At 51.5% G+C, this 17,921-nt stretch overlaps 1 protein-coding gene across 2 annotated transcripts in view; it reads left to right on the forward strand.

The window, feature by feature from the left end:
• The first annotated feature begins 175 nt into the window (after window positions 1–175).
• The window catches only part of RFX2 (regulatory factor X2), a 39,235-nt gene continuing 21,489 nt past the window's right edge, over window positions 176–17,921 (forward strand). For both annotated transcript variants that reach the window (XM_063147241.1, XM_063147242.1), the window contains exons 1-3: window positions 176–358; window positions 14,708–14,820; window positions 17,461–17,550. In XM_063147241.1, coding sequence (XP_063003311.1) covers window positions 14,716–14,820; window positions 17,461–17,550 — 195 coding nt within the window. In that variant the 5' untranslated portion in view covers window positions 176–358; window positions 14,708–14,715. The remainder of the gene's footprint in view (window positions 359–14,707; window positions 14,821–17,460; window positions 17,551–17,921) is intronic.

The raw sequence follows: 17,921 nt of genomic DNA on the forward strand, positions 1-17,921 counted from the left end.
AAAACGCGCGCCAACCGCCGGCCCCGCCCCCTCCCCTTCAGGCTCACGCCATTGGCTGCCGCCTTCCCGGAGACGCAGCCCAATCAGCGCGCGGCACAGCCCGGCCCCGCCCCCCTCCCGGGAGGGAAAACGAGGCGCCAGGCGAGGGGGCGTGGCCGGGCGGGTGACGCGTGACGTCACGCGGGAGGCTAGCAACAGTTGCCTCGAAACCCCGCGCGAGGAGGCGCCATAGTGACCGTAGCCCTGGAGACGGTTCCTTGCCAACGGGAGCCGCCGCCGCCGCCCGCTGCCCCGGCCGCCCGAGCCCAGCGCAGCCCGGAGGAGGCCAGCCCGGCGGGGCCGCCGCCGGGGAGGGCAGGTAAGCCGAGGCGGGGCGCCCTCCCCTCCCTTCCCCTCCCGTTTCCGGAGTTACTCCGCGTCCGGAACCGGAGTCACTCCGGATTAGCGCCACCTGACCCCTCCCCAAACACCACGCCGGAGCGCAGGACCCCCATTGGGCGGCCGCGGGAGGGAAGAGACTCCGCCTCGGAGAGGAAGCCAGGGAGGGACGCGCAATGCGGAGCGAATCCGGATTGAGGTCAGAGTAGGGTTTCGGGGCAGAGAAATGGAGGAGTTCTGAGTTGAGGGTTCTTAGAAGCGAGGCGAGCGCGTTGGGGGTGGGGTGGGGTAGGGTGAGGGTGGGGGTCATGATCCGCAGGGACTCCGGATTGTAGCCGGCGCGTGCGAGATGGGTCCTTGCCTGGCGGGCAAAGAGCCGTGCGGGGGTGGGGGGAATAAAAGAGTTTTCCCGAGGGCGCCGAAGTGACTCCAGCTTGGAGGGAGGGAGGGAGAGCTGTGTGACTTTTGCAGGGAAAAAGAGAGAGAGAATTCGGAGTGACACCTGGCGGCAAGAAGGCGCCACGTTTGGAAAGGGAGCAGGAGCAAAAGAGAGAGAATTTGGGGTGACTCCGGGCTGGCGGAGGGAAAAGGTTTGATTTGGGAGCGGAATTGGAAGCGACTCCAGATCCCAGTTCAGGAGCAGCGGCTCCAGATTGGGCCGCCGAAGGGAGTCCAGGCACGCTCTGGATCGGGATTATTATTATTATTATTCCAGTTTACAAGATAAAAACATGTACAATTAATATATATATAAACATATAACTAGTGGAAGTTGGCTGGAGCAAATCCAGGACGGGGCAGGAGGCAGGTCACCTGGAGAGTAGGCAGATGCGTACAAAATCCAGCGTGGGCACGCGTCACTCGAACCCGCACCTGGTTCCGCCGGGCCAGCTGTCAAATCCTCCACCCAGGGAGGAGGTTCCCCGCGCTTGGACGGGGGGGTCTGTGTCCGTGCCCCCCGCAACCCTCCTCCGCCCCCCATTTCCCGTCTTTCGCGATGCTAAGCAAACAGACTGACCCCAGAATAATTCTTTTCCCCCCGCCTGCCGTTGGGATCGGTTCTCATCCGCCTGTTCGTCGTTCCTTTAGTTCAAGCCTTTCTAAAATCCCTCTTTTCAGGCCCGCCGTCTCCCGAAGCGTTTTACGGAACCAGCGTTGTAGCAAAAATAAATAAAAATAAGAACATTTTAACTTCCTTCTCTTTGCATTTCAGACCTGGATTGCTTACATGCCTTCTCCAAGATACACTAAAAATGCCGTGCCCGTATACTCAGAAGTAAGCCCCGCTGCGTTGTGGGGTCTGTCCCCGTGTAAACACACGTAACAGCAGCCTCAATCGCCCAGCGAACTTTCTGCGGATTTATGTGCAGGAAATAACCTTGCTGGGTGCTGCTTAAAAAACTGAAATTAAAAACCAGCATGCTTGCGATTTTAAAGCCGCTTCTATCTGCTCTCCGGCGAGGGCGATCTTGCAGGATCTGTCTGCTCGCTTCCTCCAGGCTGCTGCATGTGGCTTGGCTCGCTGCCCTCGAGTTCTCTCATCTTGGTTCTTCCTGATTTCTGACTGAACGGGAGCTCGGGTTCGATCCGTGCCCTATGAGTCGGTAGTGATATGTGCCTTATCTGTGGCTTTAAAACCGAGGGTGAAATGTTAGAATTAAAAGTTTCCAAGGCAGCTAGCAAAATTAACAAGAGTGAAGGCCTATATGAGAGAGAAAAAGAGAGAGAAAAGAGGAATATATATGAGCCTTTCTTCTTTCCCCCTGTCCCTTTCCAGGGCTCGCATTGTGTTTACACGTTTTAAATTCTTTGCAGGTCAAACCCTTTCTTCTCAAAACAGCACAACAGCTTTTAATGCACAGCGAGAGGAAACATAGGAGAATCCGGGAAAGCATTTCTGGTTAGCGTCACGGGGTTTAAACCTTTGCGGTAATAGGGTAAGGACCGGGCCGTTTCCATGGTGCTCAAATTACACAGATATGACTCTTGTATAAAATATTCAATTATCTTTCTCCATCATCTGGGACGGATCTGGGTGGGGGGGGGGCGATCTTTCAAATCCTTCAGTGCCGGTGCCAAATTTCCACGCTTCAGACCTGGAAAAAAAAATACTCTGGCGTCCTCGGTAGCGGGTTCAAATTATTTATTACAAGGATTGTAAGGATTTCTCCACCACCAGCAGCCCACAAGCTCTTATTTCCAGGTTTTTATGGTTGTCTTTCACGTGCAGGATCCACTTGGCAAGACTTTAGCAGCTTGTGAGGTGCGTTTGCCATGATCCAAAGCATACTCAACCCTTTTCGGAATCGCCAACTGTCGGAGCCGAATGAATTTGCAGGCGTTGAGCGTCAAGTGGCCTTCTTGGCACGCGCTTAATTCCATGTCTGGATTCCGGAGTTTGCGTAGAAGCCCAAATCTCTCTCCTCTGTGTGTGTGTGTGTGTGTGTGTGTACATTCTTTCACCACTATTTGTAGCACTGCCGAGGCAAAGGAACTTGAGCGGCTCTTGCGTTCCCTTGAGGAGTGTTGGATTCGACGTTTTGGTCTTGCCGTCCCTTTGCCAACGGTCCCTCGACCCTCTTCCCGTTCTGCAAAGCGGTTGTTCTTGCTGAGGGCTGTTGAGATATATTTAAAACATCCCCTCCCACCTCCCGAGACTTCAAATGCCAGCACAGTTAAAGTCTGGCTAACATTCCTTCGGGAGCTGCTTTCTGTCTGTCTGGCGTGCCGGGGCTTGCAGCCAGAGAGCACAACCTTCCTTGTTTCAGCTTTTGGCCTGGCTTGTGATTGCATTTCAGATCCGCGAGACCCCCGGTTTCCTTTCTGTTTCTGTGCCGGCCTGCTGTAAGCCTCTTAATTATCCAGCTCTGTCTTTCAGTTCCTTGTCTGAGGGTGGCCACGAGCCCAAAGTAACGTCAGCCAAGCTGGCTTCTTCCCGGATCGTTCCGCGTGAAGCTTTTCAATGCGGTGGGCCGTCATTGCAGCAGAGTTCTTGGTAAGACCTCAGCTCCCTTGTTTACGGAGGTGTAAACGTAGCGGCTGCGTAGCTCAGCTCTAAGGTCTTGCAAGCTGCAAGATGTTAAATTATCTGAGTCCTAGTGGAATTTGCCCATTGGCAGGTATGGAAATGTATTGTCATCTGGAGGCCCTGATCCCTGGAGATCTGTGGTGTGAATTGCCTTGCGGGGCACCCATCAGTCCAAAGTGAATAAGCTGAGATAAGCGCATTGGGGCAAAAAATCCCAACTTTACATATATACTGACGTGATCTGAGCTAGTGGCAACTGTCCAGGAATCATAGAATAGCAGAGTTGGAAGGGACCTACAAGGCCATCGAGTCCAACCCCCTGCTCAATGCAGGAATCCACTCTAAAGCATCCCTGACAGATGGTTGTCCAGCTGCCTCTTAAAGGCCTCTAGTGTGGGAGAGGCCACCACCTCCCTAGGTCACTGGTTCCATTGTCGTACTGCTCTAACAGTCAGGAAGTTTTTCCTGATGTCCAGCCGGAATCTGGCTTCCTGTCACTTGAGCCCGTCATTCCGTGTCTTGCACTCTGGGAGGATCGAGAAGAGATCCTGGCCCTCCTTTGTGCAACAACCTTTTAAGTATTCAAAGAGTACTATCATGTCTCTCCTCCATCTTCTCTTCTCCAGGCTAAACATGCCCAGTTCTTTCAGTCTCTCTTCATAGGGCTTTGTTTCCAGACCCCTAATCAACCTTGCCCTCCTCTGAACACGCTCCAGCTTGTCTGCGTCCTTCTTGAATTGTGGAGCCCAGAACTGGACGCAATACTCAAGCTGAGTCCTAACCAGGGCCAAATAGAGAGGACCTCACGTGATTTGGAAGCTATACTTCTATTCATGCAGCCCAAAATAGCATTAGCTTTTCTTGCAGCCATATCGCACTGTTGGCTCCTATTCAGCTTGCGATCTACAACAATTCCAAGAGATCTTGGGGTTGTGGTGGCCAGCTCAGTGATGCTGTTGACACCCTGTGTGCAGCTGCTGTGGAAAACGCCAGTTCCGCGTTGGGCTTAATTAGGAAAGGCATCGAAAATAACGCCGGCAGTGTCGTAGTCCCCTTCTACAAATCTATGGTGCGAACACACTTGGAATACTTTGTGCAATTCTGGCTATTGCACCTAAAACAGGATATTGGAGAGATGAGAAAAGTGCAGGAACAGGCAACTAAAATGATCAAAGAGCTGGAGTATTTGCCCTAGGAGTTTGTTGTTTATTCGTTCAGTCGCTTCCGACTCTTCGTGACTTCATGGACCTTCCCACGCCAGAGCTTTCTGTCGGCCGTTGCTCCCCCAAGGTCAAGTCTGTCACCTCCAGAATATCATCCCTCCATCTTGCCCTTGGTCGGCCCCTCTTCCTTTTGCCTTCCACTTTCCGCATCTTCTCCAGGGTGTCCTGTCTTCTCATTATGTGGCCAAAGTACTTCAGTTTTGCCTTTAATACCATTCCCTCCAGTGAGCAGTCTGGCTTTATTTCCGGGAGTATGGACTGGTTTGATCTTCTTGCAGTCCACGGCGCTCTCAGCATTTTCCTCCAACACCCCAGTTCAAAAGCATCTATCTTCCTTCGCTCAGCTTTCCTTATGGTCCAGCTCTCGCAGCCGTAGGTTCCTACGGGGAATACCATTGCTTTAACTATGCGGACCTTTGTTGTCAGTGTGGTGTCTCTGCTCTTAACTATTTCATCAAGATTTGTCATTGCTCTCCTCCCAAGAAGTCAACGTCTTCTGATTTCCTGGCTGCAGTCAGCGTCTGCAGTAATCTTTGCGCCCAGAAATACAAAGTCTGTCACTGCCTCCACGTTTTCTCCCTCTATTTGCCAGTTATCAATCAAGCTGGTTGCCATAATCTTGGTTTTTTTGAGGTTTAACTGCAACCCAGCTTTTGCACTTTCTTCTTTCACCTTCGTCATGAGGCTCCTCAGCTCCTCCTCGAGAAGGTTATAATATCTGGGATTGTTTCACTTAGAAAAAAGGCGTGAAGGGAGACATGAGAGAGGCGTACAAAATGATGCATGGCGTTGTTCGGGAGACATTTTTCTCCCTCTCCCATAATACTACAAGCCAAAGGGGTCCCCCCATGAAGCTGATGGGTGGGAGATTCATTCACACAGCGCGGAGTTAAACCATGGAACTCACTACCACAAGACGTAGTGATGGCATCAGTTTGGATGGCTTTAAAAGCGGGGTGGATAAATTCCTGGAGGAGGAGAGGGCTACTAGCCCTGGTGGCTATGTGCTACCTGAGGCAGTGTGCCCATGTTGTAAAACAGTTGCTGGGGAATATGGGTGGGAGGGTGCTGATGCACGCATGTTCTGCTTGCGAGTTCCTGGCCGACGGCTGGTTGGCCCCTGTGAACAAAGCGCCGGACGAGATGCTGATCCGTCTTACATTCTTATGCTGCTGTTTCCCTCGCTCCTTTCTTTGATGTCAGTGAGGGGATAATCCCGAGTGGATCGTGGTCATTGGGCAAGAGTACGAAAGGATAGGTCTCTGGCCCGGAGGCGCTTCCAATCTAATGTTCCACATACAGGAAACGTCAGAGGGAGGGAGGAAAACCTGACACGGTGTAAATAGAGGGGAAGATGTCAATTATTTGGGTTTGCTTCAGCTTCGTCACCTTGGACTATCGGCCTCATGGCGAAGGCAGGATTTTGGTGCGTCTCTTATTTTTTGTTTTGGTTACAGATCCGCCCGTGAGACCCTTTCGGGGCTCACCTTTTGGGCGAGGCAACGGCCGCGGGACGTCAAAGCACGTCTCGTGTGAAGTTGCTCTTTCAGAGTTTATGACTTTCAGAGATCTCGGCTTGGTTCCTCCTGTGTGACGTAAAGCCCCCCGGTCTAGACAAATAACTAAATCGGCCCGTGCTTCGCTTGACAGTCCTCGCCTTGCAATCCTTTTATCCGTTGCGGGGGTGGGGGGGTGAACTGTGTCAGCATGTTTCAACGAGCGGTTGGGGCGACGTTGTGTCTCTCTTTGCCCCGGCAACACGCGCTCAAACACGGTCTTTTGGCCGGGAGAGGAGAGTGGGCGTCTTGCCTCTTTCACCTCCCAGGCGCCAAAGCTATGGAAAAGGTTCAGATTACGGTCCCCCGCCGGACGTACCCTGATCTCGTTTAAGCCGTAGCACCGCGATAGAAGGATTCCCCCCCCCCGCTTCCTACCCACCACTGCATGCCCAAAGCTCTTGGGCTGAGTGAGGAGGTGAACCCGTAAACCCCGCTCCTCAAGCCCCACACATTGGCGCTTGTGGAATTCCGTCGTGAGGAATCCCCCCTGTGGACTCGTCGGATTCGCCCGGGTCAATGTGCCCATCAGGCCGTCCGCCGGATTTTGCCCTCGTTTTAGCGTCGTCGTCCCCTGGGCCTTGGTCGTTTAAACCACGCTAAAATCGGTTTCCCAAAATGCTCGGGAGTGAATTCGTTTCGGAAGGCTCGTTGAAACGCAGGTCTGAATGTGAAGCTTTGTGGGGAACTGGTTTTTAAAAAATAATAACGAGCGGGCGAATGCGGGGAACGGGGACAGAAAATGCCCGGGGTGAATTCGCACCGGCGTGCGTGTTTTCGAATGTGTGTGTTGGAGGGCTTGATTTCTTGTGCCTCTGGTGCTGTTCTTGTGGATCACTTTGGGTTTGAGAGGTGACCCGACATCATGGGGCCCTATTCCCCAGTCGCTATGGCCTAGCATCCCCCTTTGAGTGTTTTGTGACGTGTCCAGCGACCATCCAAGGATCAGAACTCTGCAAGACAAGCATTTATTTTATTTATTACATTTTTATACCGCCCAATAGCCGAAGCTCTCTGGGCGGTTCACAAAAATTTAAACCGTCATAAAACAACCAACAGGTTAAAAACACAAATACAGAAATACAGTATAAAAAGCACGGATCAGAACCTCACAGGTGTGCGTGCACACACCCAATGTCGCTCTATCGCTCTGCCTGAACGAGTAACGTATCTTTGTGTCTTTTCCAGAAAATGGGTTTTGCTTCAGCCACTCTTCCAAAGGGATGAGATTTGGGAGCTCCCAAACTTGTTACCCATGACAGAAGTGAAGGAAGAAAGGCTACAAGGAAGAGACTAGCATTCAGTAGCACATTTTATTTTATTTTATTATTGCATTTATATCCCGCCTTTTTTCCTCCAAGGAACCCAAGGATTTTGGGTTCATAATCCTCCTCTTCCTCTCCATTTCTATCCTCACAACAACAACCCTGTGAGGTAGGCTGGGCTGAGAGTCTGTGACTGGCCCAAAGTCACCCAGTGGGTTTCCACGGCCGAGTGGGGACTAGAACCCAGATCTCCTGACTCCCAGTCCAACACTCTAGCCACTAGGCCACACTGGCTCTAGAAATTGGCCGCCTCTCTTCTAAACCCAGAGGCATTGGGGCCTCGTCGCAGTGAACTCATTGGACAGAAGCCGCTCTGAACATGCTCAGAGACACCGTTTTACTACAAGCGGTTCCCGGGTCCAGTTAAAACACTGGATTAGAGCAGCTTTCCAGCCTGAGTTGGGGAAATTCGAATTATAGGTTGACGGAAGACCAGTGAAAATTGGTCTACCATTACCAGGAAACCTTTTGCGACTGTGGGAAGGGGGGGGTTAATAATCCCCCCTAGAATAAATAGAAGGTTCTGAAACTGGGAACGTCTCTTTGGTCTTCTTGTACGCTTTATCGCCATACGTATATCATCGCTGCCGTTTCGTTCTTCCAGTTAACCTGTTCCTCTGCAACGTTATTGGTTGCTTTCTTCCCTTTTGCCTTTAAGGTTAGCAACTTCCCGCTACGGACGTGGGCGGCTTTGGTTTTTTGCACCTCCGGTTTTGCCCTTGTGGTTCGCTGCGGTTTCCCCCCCTCTTTTGGGTGGAGGGACGGGGCGCGATTTGGGGGAGATTCGGACAGGGCGCAATTTCCCCTGCCTTGCTTTTACAGCCGCCGAACGCTTCCAAGCTGACAGGGCAACCCCTTGCCAAAAATCTTTTATCTCCTCCCCGTGCTGGCCGGGATTATCGAGTGCCAAAATAAAACCCTCTCCTCTTCCCCCCCTCCGAAATTAAAAAGAACAAAAAAACTCTTGCATTCAAGGCTCCGACAATATTATCGATTCGTGCCAGAGTTGTTTGCACGCCGAGATAATCGCTTTGCAGAGGGGGGGGGCTCCTCTCCGAACTCCGGCCTTACAGAGGATCTGTGTTCCTGCAGTTTTCATCGTGGTGGGGGCACGGAGGGGGGGTGCAGGTCGAAAGAGAAGCTCATGCAGATGTTCAATTAATAACGGGAAGCTGGCCGCTTCGTCTGTCTTTGCGCCGGTCCTGCATTGTTGATCGAGTAACAACGGTTGCCCCGGACGACGTGGTCCACTCCCGTTTCCAGGGGCCGGTTGCTCGGCGACGGATAAAAAGCTTTCCCAAACTAAACAATGCCATCCTCTCGCCCGCCTTTCTCCCATTAAACGGCTCGAAAACACGCTCAAATATGTCAGGCGGATTTGTCAACCCTTCCAGGGCGGGTGAGGACTAGGGAGGAGGGAGGAGAAGGAAAATAATCATTCCTTCTCTGTAGTAACTGAAGAGAAACTGTGTCTCTCCCCACCTTTAATTCTGTTTGTTTTGCAACAGCGGACACAACCCCCCCTCCAACTCCACCGCCCCCAGCCTGATTTTCCTAAAAACAAATCCTCAGAAAAGAAACGAGCATAGATTTGTAGGGTGCAAGAAGTGGAAATTAAAAAAAGAAGGAATCCTTACATCCTTTCAGGAATAGTAACGAAATGACTTCCCTCTTCTGTCCTGCAAGAGTCCCGTAAGACCCTTGCTCGCTCTTGCACATCCGTAAATGAAACCGCTTTGCACATGCCCTGTGGCTTGCCACACACACACCCCTCCGGCTTTGAACGAGGGACGGAAGAGCTTTCTGATGAACGGAAGACAAACGGAGAAAAAAGGCGGGTTTGCTAAGATCCGGAGTGTGTGTGTGTGTGTGTGTGTACTTCGAAATGCTTTGGAAATGTCACGTTTTTCGTGATTGCAGAGAGTTTTGCTGCCTTCCCCCCCCCCCCTTTATTTTTTCCTTTGCTGTCTTAGCAAAACCTTTATAGCGGTTTCCGCATTGCCGGAGGTTGGAGGGAGGTCAAAAGTTTGCCTAGGAGGAAATAAAATTAAAATAGTAGTGATCATAGCAGTAGCCGCGGTAGTAATAGCAACGGTGGTAACGCTAGTAGCAATAATAACGCTCATCGTAATTCATAATACTGCAATAACATTATTTGGAGTAATAATAAAACAGGTCAGGCCTATTCATGCTTGCATTTAAGGCAGCGCCTCAGCTGGAGAGGCCGAATCCAGACTCCTTGGTTTTCCTAGGAAGGAAAATTGTTGCAACCCTCCCAGAGAGCTTCGGCTATGGGGCGGTATATAAATGTAATAAATAAATAAGGTCCGTTGACCCTAGGAGGGTTCAGCAAATGGGCCTTATAGAAATGTAATCAATCAATTAATCAATCAAAGGCGATGAAGGGCTGAAGCTGTCGGTGGGCGGAGCCAGTAGCCAAAGTAGGTGGGGCTTGCAGCACGGCCAGGATCCCATAGCAGCGCGCTCTCGCTCTCTCCCCCTGGGTCACCCCCGTATCTTTCTCATGTACTCGCAAGAGAGAGCGACAGTGGTCCTGCAGCCTCCGGAGAGCCGGACGGTGCTGAGGACCGCACAGAATGAGTCTGAGGGCAACCAGGATGATCAGGGGTCTGGAAACAAAGCCCTATGAGGAGAGACTGAAAGAACTGGGCAGGTTTAGCCTGGAGAAGAGAAGATTGAGGGGAGACATGAGAACACTCTTCAAATACTTAAAAGGTTGTCACACAGAGGAGGGCCAGGATCTCTTCTCCATCCTCCCAGAGTGCAGGACACGGAATAACGGGCTCAAGTTACAGGAAGCCAGATTCCGGCTGGACATCAGGAAAAACTTCCTGACTGTTAGAGTAGCACGACAAGGGAACCAGTTACCTAGGGAGATTGTGGGTTCAAGAGGCAGCTGGACAGCTGTCTTGTCAGGGATGCTTTAGGGTAGATTCCTGCATTGGGCGGGGGGGTTGGACTGGATGGCCTTATAGGCCCCTTCCAACTCTACTATTCTATGATTCTATGAGGGCTGGTGTGGGATATCGACGCAGCCTGAGAGCATGGCTGATCACATTTATATCGCAGAGGGGGGTTTGCTTCGGTCCTGGTGACACTCATGGCCAAAGCGGTTTTGAGAGGTTTTGCGGAAACATCGCAAAAACCTGCCACGCCTGTTTGACTTGAGCCTACGGCTTCAAGCGCTGCTGCTGTGCCTCTCACTCCAAGACGGTCACGGGGGGGACAGGGGAACCCCATCAGCAAAACCCCGAAATGCGCTCTCAGGAGATCTGTCTGCGATGCCTTTTTTAAGACCAAGATCGCTGGTCCATCATATTCGTAGGATTCCTCTGAAAAAGAAGGATGAGGGATACCCCTGTAAACCGTTCTTCATTTGGCTTTAGATTATTATTATTATTATTTTTATTATTATTATTTATTTATATAGCACCATCAACGTTCATGGTACATAGTGTTCTATGTACAATGTACATAGAACACCCTCTGTCAAGATCAGGCTTTTCCTCGCAGGCTGGGGACAATGGGACTGGTAGTCCCAACACCCTACCCGCGCTTAAAAAAAATACGTCCGTCACCAATTTGGAAGGCTTTTAAAAAGGGGATTGGACACAATTCCTGGAGGAGAACTAGTCCTGTCTACTAGTCCTGATGGCTGTGTGCTACGTCTAGCATCAGAGGCTGTATGCTTAGGTGCACCAGTTGCTGGGGAACATGGGTAGGAGGGTGCTGTTGCATCTGTGTCCTGCTTTGCGGGTCCCTGGCCGACAGGGCACGTTCCAAACGCCGTGCGTCTCCTCCGGGTTTTCGGAACGGGGCGAAAGCCAGAAATAGAACCAGGAGCTGCTTCTGGGATGGTTTCTCTTCCCCTCCATCCCCTGGCCTCCTTTCTTTTTAAAATAAAAACCCCACGCCAGTCCGTCTTCCTGTTGCATGCTCTCTGCCTGGATACCGCAGGGTAAACAGAGACGGTTTCTAAGGACTGCCATCTGCCTCGTCCTCCGGAGTTTGGCTCGGCGCGGGTGACGCAGGCGGGAGCGTCTATTTGCGACTCTCTCCCTCCGACCCGGGTTCCTGCGTTACGAAAGCGCACTTACCGGCCGGCTCCTTAATTGCCCGCTAGGCCAGTAAAAGCTTTGCCGGGGCAACTGGAGAGGAACGGAGTAGGGTGTGTGTGTGTGTTAATCAGCAAATATTCCCACTCACGTAACATCAGACAAAGTGTCGGACTATTGTTAAGAACAACAGCTGCTAACTGTACATCTGTCAGATCTGTCGGACTACAACGCCCACCATCCCCAGCTGGAACGGCACAGTCGCTTTTCTGCTGCTCTAGGTTCTATTTTTGCTATTTTTTATTTAAAAAAGACTGTTCCCTCTCTCTCTCTCCCCTTGCGTCAACTCCTTTGCCACCACGGTACCGTCTGTGGCATTTTCGCTCCCATCGGTCGGCTGCGCCTGCTGTAGAGCCAGCCGGTGGGTTATGGGAGCTGTAGTCCCACACATCTGCGGGGGCGTCAGGTTGAAGAAGGCTTCCCCGGCTACTCTGGGGCGCGTCTCTGCCAGCAACTCAGAGCCCGTGACGTCTTTGCCGTTCATGATGCAGGTTTTATTATTTTTGGTTTTGAAGAGCAGGTTGGAGCTGTTACCAGCTTGGAAACTACGTGCTCAGCAAACGTGGAGGGGTGGTGGTGTTTTTAACCCTTTCTTCCCCTGCTGGGAAGATCTCCATCCCCACTGCCCAACAACTGAGCTTTGTGTGTGATTATTCCCGGGCCAGGTCAAGGAAGATTTTTTCCCCAAAAAAACAAAACCGTTCCACTCGCATTGTGCTCCCAACCGATACAAGGTGCTGGTTTTAACCTACAAAGCTTTCCACGGCTTGGGACCACAATACCTGACGGAACGCCTCTCCCGACATGAACCTACCCTCTCACTGCGCTCAACATCTAAGGCAGCCTTCCTCAACCTGGGGCGCTCCAGATGTGTTGGACTACAACTCCCAGAATGCCCTGGCTGGGGCATTCTGGGAGATGCAGTCCAACACATCTGGAGCGCCCCAGGTTGAGGAAGGCTGATCTAAGGTCCCCCTCTGCGTGCCTACTCCGAGGGAAGCTTGGAGGATGGCAACAAGGCAGAGGGCCTTTTCAGTGGTGGCCCCCCCAATTATGGAACGATCTCCCTGACGAGGCCCGCCTGGTGCCGACATGGTCATCTTTTCAGCGCCAGGTCAAGATTTTCCTTTTTCTCCCAGGCATTCAACAGCATATGTTGAGTTTTAACTGACTCCATAACTAGCTTCGGCCTGGCTGAGCGTTTAAAAAATTCTTTTAAACGTTAGCTGTTTTCATGTTTTTAAATTTTGTATATTGATTTTTAATGTTCAGTCTTTTTTAATTTAATTTTTGTGCACCACCCAGAGAGCTTCGGCTATGGGGCGGTATCTAAATGTAATAAACATCATCATCATCATTGAAAAATCCTGGTCCCTCGGATTCAAAATAAAACGAAGCAACCCGCTGCATTTCCAGGGTTGCATTCCGTCTCACACCTGGTCCAGCCTAGTTTCCGTCTGCCGCTCGCTTCAAAACCACGATGGGACGTGTGGAAACCCCCCACGTGGCCTGGGCAGGCGCTGCGTGGCTGTGTCTGAACGGACCCTGTTTGAGTTACTCGGGGGTTTCCTCGGCTTTGCGATCCAGCGTCGATCCCGGCCTTCTGAGCTCTTCGCCCTCTTGGATTGGAAGCGCCGTGGGGCAGGGACCCGCTGTTCTGCTTCTGTTCCTCTGTTGTTTAAAATGGCTGAAGCCGATTAAAACCGCTAACCCCCCCCCAAGAAATATATTAGTTTATTGCTTTTATGGATAGTAACGAAAAACCTTTGCCGAGGCATCTTCAACGTTTTAAGATCGGGGGGGGGCAAGCTATGTAAAACTACCAAACGATAAATGGTGGGGGGGGGGCTTCTGGGGAAAGGGGCGTGGCCTTCTGGGGACATCAGCGGCCCCGATTCGGCCCACCGGTCCTGAACGCAGAGGCACTACGAGCTCTATCAGATGGGGGGAAATCACGGTTCCTTACCATCGCCTCTCCGGCCCTGCTTCTGTACCACAATGCTTCCTCTTTCTTCCCGGAGAAGAAAGCGAAAGTAAATAAAGACCACATGGCCCATTTAAGGGTCGTTTTTATCGTACCACTTTTCCTGCACGCAGCAGGAAATGGTGGCGTATTCCATTTTTTTAAAATCAAAAAAGTCAGATTAAAAGGGGTATATTTTGTCATGGGAAGAAAGTAAGAAGGAGTAGGAGGCATGTGAGAGGCGGACAGCATCGTCTAAAGGATGCATGAAAAACTGTGAGTGGACAGTAGTGAGCATGTGATAAAACACTTGTCTGATGAACTCCTATCTTGTAGAGTTCACATCCTGTAACTCAGGTGACAGGAATGTGTGGACCTCCAGGTTAATGTGCGGACTTCCCTAACCTGCCCTAGACGGAATGTCAAGGCGTGCTGGGATCGATCTGGTTCAGGGAGAAATTTGTGGATTTGCTTTCAAAAATGTGCTTACAGCTTCTCCTTCCTCCTCCTCCTCCTCCTAAAAAATAATAGTTTCTTAGCTTTGCCTATTTCGAATGCCGGTGGCTTGATCGGTTCTGGAAAACCGGAGTTTGAAAGACTCTCAAATCAGCCGGCTGACGCTTTGCGTTACTGGCAGGAGAGACGGAGTCACACGATGTGGTGTTTGTATAATATTTCGGTCTTGATGCTATTTGTTTTAAAAAACACACCTATCCTTGCATGTGTGGTGTCTTCATTGTTAGTAGCTGCCTCGTGAGCTATTTCTGGGTAGAAAGGCGGAGCGTTAACGAATTAAGTAAACCAACCCGAACTTGAATATGTCAGAATTCTGGTTTCGGGTCTCCGTGAACGGCCAACTTCGTCGCGATCCGAACTCGGCACAGAGCCTTTCTTTGACTTTGCTTGTTGGTGCGCCTTGCTCTGGGCACATGCGTCCGCCCCTCCCTTCCCCCGCCGAAGGCCATGTGGTCTTCTTTTCGAGACTCGGCCACCTGACTCTGAGCGACTGCTTTCTCTGACGGATGATGGAATTGGCTCCTGCAGTTAAGAGCCGTGTCTGTCCGTCCGTCCTCCTCAACCCCTGGTTCTCTCTTGCAGAGGCAAACATGCAAGGATCGGAGGGCGGTTCGGATTCCGTGGCTCCCGTGGCGCTCCGGACGTCTGTGTCGGTCCAGGCGCCTGTAGTTCAGCCGGTACCAGCATCTCAGCAGGTAAGGACATCTCCGCCCCACTCCCTAAATGATATTTGCCTGCTTTTTTAAAGAACCCGCACACACACACGACTCTTACCAGGGATAAATGTATCATCATAGGTTGTGTGGTCTGCAGTTCTTCTACTTACCCTCCTGCCAAATCTCCTCCATCCCTGGTTTCCCCCGAGGGGGAGGCCGGGCCTTTCCTGGTGATTCACAGCTGGGGCTAAAGACACCCAGCCACAAACGGGGAATCCCACCCTCCCCACCCCGTCTTCCATCTTATCAGATTTGCAGATGACACAAAATTGGGTGGGATAGCTAACACCCTGGAAGACAGAAACAAACTTCAAAGGGATCATGATAGGCTGGAGTGCCGGGCTGAAAACAACAGAATGAAATGTAATAGGGATAAATGCCAAGTTCTACATTTAGGAAATAGAAACCAAATGCACAGTTACAAGATGGGGGATACTTGGCTCAGCAATACTACAAACGAGAAGGATCTTGGAATTGTTGTAGATCGCAAGCTGAATAGGAGCCAACAGTGCGATATGGCTGCAAGAAAGGCAAATGCTATTTTGGGCTGCATTAATAGAAGCAGAGCTTCCAAATCACGTGAGGTCCTGGTTCCTCTCTATTCGGCCCTGGTTAGGCCTCATCTAGAGTGTTGCATCCAGTTCTGGGCTCCACAATTCAAGAAGGACGCAGACAAACTGGAGCGTGTTCAGAGGAGGGCAACGAGGATGATCAGGGGTCTGGAAACAAAGCCCTACGAAGAGAGACTGAAAGAACTGGGCATGTTGTTTAGCCTGGAGAAGAGAAGATTGAGGGGAGACATGATAGCACTCTTCAAATACTTAAAAGGTTGTCCCACAGAGGAGGGCCAGGATCTCTTCTCCATCATCCCGGAGTGCAGGATAAGGAATAATGGGCTCAAGTTAAAGGAAGCCAGATTCCGGCTGGACATCAGGAAAAATTTCCTGACTGTTAGAGCAGTACGACAATGGAACCCATTCCCTAGGGAGGTTGTGGGCTCTCCCACACTAGAGGCCTTCAAGAGGCAGCTGGACAACCATCTGTCAGGGATGCTTTAGAGTGGATTCCTGCATTGAGCAGGGTGTTGGACTGGATGGCCTTGTAGGCTCCTTCCAACTCTGCTATTCTATGATTCTATGATCTCGCCTGTGCCGTGGACTCACCAGGCGGCCGCAAGCGAGCAGCTGTCTTTCCGCACCTCAGTCCTTCCATCTGCAAAACGGGTCTGATAAGACGGACCTACCTTACAGGGTTGTCATAAGAAATATTATTATTATTCAGATTTCCATACTGCTTTCCTATACAGTTATCAAAGCGGTTGACGTAATCTCAAGAAGACAAGAAAATAATCCGTGCTCGACCGTGCGAATAAAAGCTGTAAAAAGGATCACGCCCGGGGAGCGGTTTGGACCCTTGAAGGTCCTGTGCTATGTTGAATATTATGCTTATCTGGTTGGATACAGGATTTGCCTTCTGCAAGAGGTCCCAACGCCCAATTTTGGGGGATCTCCTACCAACACACACACACACACAGAGGTCACTTCATTTCGCAATGTCTCCCAAACGCTCTGTGTTGCATTTTTACGGGCCTGGGAAGTCGGCTTTCAGTTGATCCAGCGTAAAACTGGATCCAGGCCATCGCGCTCGCCGTGCCAAACTCCGGTTGAGGAAGCCCATTTTTACTTTAGCGCAGTGTCCAAACTGACAAACCGTATTTTCCCATCGGCCGGGAAACTATTTAGATTCGAAGAGTCTGGTGGCGCCTCCCTTAAAGGCTCAACAGATGCATTGCAGGGGAAACAACCCTGGGCTTGACCTCTCCGAAGACCCTTCACCTCGTGAAATGACCTTGCCATTGCTCCGCCTCCAGAGCCCCCCGCCAGTTGGGAACAGGAGTGGCGTGTGGGTGGGGAAGCACTATGGTTTGGTGTGTGGAAGTCCAAGCCCTGGTTTGGGGTTCTAAACTATGGTTAGCGCAAACCACGGAGTGGTGGGATGTCTGAAAAGCGCTGACGCTCGGGATGTGATCTGTGTCTCGTTCATCCTGACAAACACCCCTGTGCATTGGGGCTGAGGAGGACAGCCAAATATGCGTGGATTGGTGGATGGATCCGTATTTTAACCCAGTGCTCTTGAAGGGGGAGAAAAGAAGCCTCTCCAAGCAGCTAGACAGCCCCTGGCTGTAGGCTTACAATCGCGCAAGGAAGAGGCAATGGGGAAGGAATTAAATAGACTGAATTAAGTTGCTGGATTGGCGTTGCTTCCTCTTCTCATCTTTCAGGGGCTGGCGAGTCCAAACGCAGCCGGCTCTACTGTTTTCTTTGCCTGCTTCTGCGTCTCTTCTCTCCACGGGGCAGTTGATGGCAGTTGGCCTGGGAAAAGGGCGGGGGCGCAGAGGTAGAATTCATCTGGAGCAGGCCTTGATGTTCACTAGCAGGCTAAACGCTACTGCAGCTGCACTAGCTGTACATGTGCGGGGAAAGTCCGGCTTCTCCTGATTGGATGGGCTGAGGCATTCTGGCCCGTTTCCTGGTTAGGGTTTTTACATTCTCGGGTGCGGACGGCGGAGAGGCGGCTTTGTCAACGTCAACCTTTTTGTTTCTCTGTTCACGCTTCCAGAGGGTTTTGGTGCAAGCGGCCGGCTCCGCTCCCAAAGGGACGCCGATGCAGCAGCTGACCGTCCCCCGAGTCCAACAGGTCTCTCATCAGGTAACGTGCCCGCCGCGCGTTGTCCGGGCGGCTCCCGGCTTTGCTCAAGCCAAGGGTCGTCTTCGGAATGACACCGACCGACCTTTTGCGTCATCGGACCGGTTCGGTTTCCGAAACGTGGCTTCGAAAACCACTGTTTTCAACTCTCTGAAAATGCCGTTGGTCGTGTTTTGAGCTTGCCACATGGAGCACAGATTTGGGAATAAATAGCCCCTGGCCGGTTTCCTTGGGGTTGAGCGGAGATTGTCTTTGGGGAACAAAACGCGGGAGCCGTTTGTAAACCGCAGGAGCGTTAATTCTCTCCTCCACACAGTTCCAGCACCTGGAGCCCTGCTGGATCAGACCCCAAGGGCCCATCTAGTCCAGTGTTT

The sequence above is a fragment of the Elgaria multicarinata genome, chromosome 23 (assembly GCF_023053635.1).
Source record: "Elgaria multicarinata webbii isolate HBS135686 ecotype San Diego chromosome 23, rElgMul1.1.pri, whole genome shotgun sequence".
Classification (NCBI taxonomy): Eukaryota; Metazoa; Chordata; class Lepidosauria; order Squamata; family Anguidae; genus Elgaria; species Elgaria multicarinata.